The sequence below is a fragment of the Cydia splendana genome, chromosome 2 (genome assembly GCF_910591565.1).
Source record: "Cydia splendana chromosome 2, ilCydSple1.2, whole genome shotgun sequence".
NCBI classification, from domain to species: Eukaryota; Metazoa; Arthropoda; class Insecta; order Lepidoptera; family Tortricidae; genus Cydia; species Cydia splendana.
Genome location: NC_085961.1, coordinates 27,971,895 through 27,977,711, shown reverse-complemented (window position 1 = coordinate 27,977,711; position 5,817 = coordinate 27,971,895). Strand labels below are relative to the sequence as shown.

The window sequence follows — 5,817 nt, the reverse complement described above, 5'->3', positions numbered from 1 at the left end:
TTGATGAATCGATTTAAAAAAAAAATACCCTCAAATATCTGAGATTTTAAGCTTAAAGAATATCATTTACATACAATCTGCAATAATTATTATATGTAATATCATTTACTGCTGCTGAGGGAGTAAATAAAAAATCTTCCGGAAAGAATAAAACGAACTTCATTTATTGTGTTCAGTACAAAACTTTGTTCACGGAACACCTATATGAGATCACTGCGGTCTTGCAAATTAGTTAAATGCGTTTTTTTATTACACGTAGGTAATAGGTATATGCAAGGTGAAAAACTGACCCGAAACAGGTAGGAGACATTTTTTTTGTCTAAAACTCTGCTAAAGGCGGGATAATGCTTGTGCCGCACAGTGCCGCAACACTGGTGTCACATCATCATCATCATTGGCCACATCATCTGTTGTAGATGCTTGTTGCGGCGCTTGTGTGTTTATGGGGTCCCGCATCGCCGTTGATGGCTATAAAGTCCTATAGCAGCGCGGCATTTCTTGCCACATCGATCGCACACAAAGCGCGAGTCCGCAGGATGTGGTAGAGCACGACGAAGACTTTTCCGCTTAAGGTTCTCCAGCCAGTCATCGTCATGCTTTGAAGTTCCGACTTTAATCTCATGACGCCACTCCGGTCTCATTTCGGCGCGTTTCTCCCAACCCTAGCCTTAATACAGGTATCACGAGAGAAAGCCACGTACATCATATTTATGAGCTTTGAAACTTGTATTTTTCCAAAAGGTCCGAAAAAATAAATGCCCATAGTCTCTGATCGAGCCCTTAGGGCCCTGAAGGCTTACTTTATAGCACGCAAAGGTCCACCATAAACTACGCAACTTTGCGCAAAAAATACCTATATATAGGTAGTACAGGATACGATGAAAGGATTGATGACCTCGTCTGTTATTTTGGCAAAGAGTGAAAACAGAACCGAATCATACAAACGATCAAATACATTTCTAGTGCATGTATGCTTTTGATTATGATGTCTTAATAATACTTTATAAACTATTTATAGAAAATATTTGTAAGTATATAAGTATGTATGTAGTTAATAATTGTTATCGACAATTTAACATCACCCTAGTTGTCAAGTTATGTAATGTTAGTTAATGTAATGTACTGGTACCTGTTTACCCTATTTACCCATAAGTTTATCGCATGTTAAATATTGTTCACAGATACAAGACACTTATATAAGTTGTGATAAGCATCAGTCATGATTGTTATATAGATTTAAGAGCATGTAAGATGTATTATCTGTTGGTAATCCTAAATAAAGAAAAAAAAATATTACCTTTTGTAATAATCAAAAGCATACATGCGACCGATCCGACCATTCCATGAAAATTAAACAGTAGAGTTAGACCAAGATAAGTCTGCAGTGATTTTGATAGCCCAGACTGTAGAAGTGTTATTTTAAACGTCAAATTAAATTATGCATTAAATAACACTTGCACAGTCTGTGCTATCAAAATTGTTGCAGCGTTATGTTGCTCTAACTCTGCTTGTTTAATGGGTTTAAATAGCAAGAACATATGCAATATATTAACGTCAAAACGTGACAACCATTAAAGTCAGTATTATCACGACTGCATGATAATAACCGTTTTGCGTGATTATTATATTATTAGTTTATAGGTGAACGTGGGTTCAGTACGTTGCCTATAAATTATATAAAAAATTAATCTTCATTCAGGCACCATAATAGATAAATTTTGGCATGATATGATAGCTACAGCTTTAGTTAAAGTAAACAGACTAATCATTTGTTTTGTATATTTACAAGTGCATTCCAATTAAGTTATCCCTTTATCCTAAAAGGTACACAAATACGGACGTACAGCAAGCAGTAAAATTGCATTTTAAATGAATTAATTCATAAAGTCACCAATTTTGCAGATTGATGTACATACATTATAAATAATTATAATCCAAGCCCCTATGTCACGAAACATTTTAAACACTAACTATATTCAATATAAAAATAGAATTAATAAATATATTGATACCCTAGAACCTAGAACCCTATTTTGTAAATCAATAAACCATAAACTATTTTAGTTTCATACAGGTCTATACTTTAAACAATGACGGTATAACACAATAATACCAATCACTTAAAATAAAATTTGAATTTAGCGGGCATAATTTATTACCTAATTAACCTACTAAAATAAAACACATGTACCTATGTACAATAAATGTTGGTGGAAATTTCCAACTGTGTTTACCTACTTATTATAGTTATTATGTATTATTTAAACGTGTCTCGCAATGAACAGATGTGTTTATGATTCTGTTAATGTGAATTGTGATGGTGAACAAAACGATTCGAAAAAGTGGAGATCACTGATCCGGCAGGTAACTATGTATATTATAATATACTTTTTCTCAAAAATAATTATAATGTTGGTGCCGCGACTATTTAGCTGTCTCAAATAGCTTGGCGTATTTTCGGCAGAAAAATACACTTCTACTTTTTAATTAAAAAAAATAAAAAGGCGGCAAAGCTAATTTTTTCAATTGTTTCTACTTTTTTCTGTGAAAATATATACGTAAGAACGTTGCTTTTGTAAAATATTTTTATTATATTTATATTTCATGCACCATTTTTGAGAAAAGCACTATATATGACTCGGCTGGAAGGCTACTTGCTGGCTTCGGATTTAATTAAACGGACTCCCAAGGTCGTCCGTTTAATACGAATCCTCAGCCTGCAAGTAGCTACTTCCGAGCCTCGATAATAAAGTACTATATAAATCCTGTTCGTGCCTGAACGACTTTATTAAAAATCTGATATTCAACTTTATTCAAAATACAGCTGTTTGCGTTTTTTGCATCTAGAGCAGCCTTGATTTTCTTAAACGACATGACGATACTTATTATTATTTTGAGTGTTACCCTACCGGATTTTCACTTTTGTTTTCTTGTTCGATTTCACAGTTTTTTACTCCTTCTTATTTTGTTTGTTCAAATGACATAGTGGGTTGACCACCAAAAAGTTTGTACCCCAACAAACTGAAAATAATATAGAACACACACATCACATATTGTTCTTAATATTCGATCTAATATAGAGTGTTTTTTTATTTACAGATTTTTATCTGCAGTGGCTTGTGGACGATGTATTTTACACCAGGGTTGTTTTTGGGTGTACCTCCTGTATATATAGCCCAGTCAAGGAAGATTTCAAACTCAACCGAAGCTGTCAGCGCCGAAATGGCTTCATGGATATGTGAGTAAGTTACTAAACTTATAATAGTAACCGGGTGTGGCCTGTAATACGAGCAAAATATTTAACTGTAGGCTGTACTCTTCATACAGTACAGACCAACATTTGTTCAGCAACTTTTAAAAATAACTTGTGGTTTGATTTTTAATACACTTTAAAGTTTATTCGAAGACGCAATGTATTGCGAATTTTGTTATGTTTAAGGCGTGACAAGCAACGTCAATCACAAATGATATGGCATGGCGATGGCGTCCATTGAAGATAATATTTATTTTGTATGAAAAATAGGAAGTCTAATTATTTCATAATTTTTAAAAGTTGTTGAACAAAAGTGTCACTCTTTGAGGAGTACAATCCATGTTTTAATTATTTGCTCGTGTTACATGCCACACCCGGTATGTAACTCTTAAGACTTTTATTTTAACAGCTTTTGACGAACTTTTTCTGGCTTATTTCTGTTTAATGTTTAAGAGCCGGAAGTATGTAAGTACTATATTAATTATATACGGCATCATATGTTTCAGCATCCGTGTTTGGCTATGCGGCAATACCCTGGGTACTCATCTTACCATTAATAACACAGAGATTCGGAAGAAAAGTCTCCTTTTACTTCGTAACTATCAGCTCAATCGCTAGCCACAGCCTTCTGTACTGCAGCACTACGTTGACGGAATTTTTTATAAGTGAAATAATAACAAGCATTACTTTTGCCTCACACACAACTCTGCTGATGCAAGTAATTGCAGAGTACACATCACCTCGCTATAGAGGAGTGTTTTTGACGTTGAAAGGCGCTAGTATGTTTTGGGGAATATGGATCGGGAATATAATAGGAACCTTTTATCACTGGAAGTATGTTGGTTTGATTGGACTTGTGTGTTCTGTTTATTGCGGTACAGCTTTATTTTGGCCGGAATCGCCTTATTGGTTGGCATCGAAACGAAGATACCAAGAATGTACAGAAGCCCACTACTGGTTGAAAGGTTACGGTACAGAATCCAGAAAGGAGCTAGAAATGCTTATTAACAATAAAAAAAACTATAATGAGAACACATTGAGAAAAAGGACGCTTAAATTCAATAAAGGGTTTAGTGAATTGCAATCAGTGATATTTACCGATGAATTCTATAAGCCAATGCTATTAACGTTGACGTTGTATTTACTATATTATTGTTCCGGAAAGCTGGTTTGCAACATGTATGTTTTAGAAATAGTTACAGAATTGACCGCAAGTGAGTCGGCTGCTTACCTAACGATGTTGGTACTCGACGGGGTGACTGTATTTGGCATGTATATCGGGTGCTTGCTTTCTAGAATCGTAAAAAGAAGAACTTTATTATTTACCTGTGCGTCAAATGGTGTCTTATTTCTGTATACTGTGTCACTGTACCTCTACTTAATAAAACTCGAAATTTTAGAGAAAAACAATATAATTATAATTTCATTATTAACTGGATTTTCTATATGTATTACTATTGGACCAATGTTATTACTCTCTACCATTTGTGCAGAAATAGTACCGCAAAAATATAACCAATTGGCATGTTGTATGGTAGGATTGATAGATAAAATAATATTTAGTATTGTTTTAAAATTGTCTCCATCGCTTTTTAGAGCACTGGGAATACACGGCAGTTTTTTATTCTATGGTGTATCTTCAAATATTTTCGTTCTGATATTATATAAATATCTTCCAGAAACTAAAGACAAGACACTTCAAGAAATCGGCAACTCTTTTAAAAATAAATGGTCAAACCAAAGCGAATGAATCAATACCTAATGATAATCGAAAGTAACTGATAAACAATATTAAGGTCTGTTGACTATCTGTATCTGGCTTTAATTTCGTCATTTGTAATTTAAATATATACTTAAATAAACGTTCATAAATGAAAAAAATTGTTGACTCTTTTTAGATATTGGTCTATTTACGGTTGTACATTTTCTTTTAAAAATACTCCTGTAATACTTATATTTTTATTTATACGAACATATAGGTATGTGTATGATACACTTTTTAAAATTTGAAATTCGAATACATTACGCGGTAGTAAAAATCTCACGCGGATCTCAGACTATTTTGCTTGAACTTGGTAGCCGTAATTCGCGAACGGAATTCGGGGTAAGAAAAAAGTTTAGCCATTTTTATCTTATCTGTATTGGAAGAAAAAATTGTTTGTGGAATTTAAGTTGACTTTTATAGGCAAAGTGAAATGGACTGTTTACCTAAATAGCGTCTTGGGTACTGGACAGTGGACACTTGGACAGCGATAGAGAATACTTATTTTCAGTGTTACCTAAGCTAAGGCATAGGCAATCATATCATTAATTTTATTTTACTGCATTACTTTACTGCATTTTTTAGGGTTCCGTACCCAAAGGGTAAAACGGGACCCTATTACTAAGACTTCGCTGTCCGTCCGTCCGTCTGTCTGTCACCAGGCTGTATCTCACGAACCGTGATAGCTAGACAGTTGAAATTTTCACAGATGATGTATTTCTGTTGCCGCTATAACAACAAATACTAAAAACAGAATAAAATAAAGATTTAAATGGGGCTCCCATACAACAAACGTGATTTT

General features: G+C 33.9%; 1 protein-coding gene across 1 annotated transcript; it reads left to right on the top strand.

Annotated features, from left to right (window-relative positions):
* Positions 1-2,270: 2,270 nt before the first annotated feature.
* LOC134799856 (facilitated trehalose transporter Tret1-2 homolog) lies at positions 2,271-5,011 on the top strand. The gene is made up of 3 exons (XM_063772259.1): positions 2,271-2,364; positions 3,100-3,238; positions 3,760-5,011. The coding sequence occupies exons 1-3, from the start codon at positions 2,278-2,280 to the stop codon at positions 5,001-5,003; spliced, it is 1,470 nt and encodes a 489-aa protein (XP_063628329.1). The 5' UTR covers positions 2,271-2,277; the 3' UTR covers positions 5,004-5,011.
* Positions 5,012-5,817: the final 806 nt, after the last annotated feature.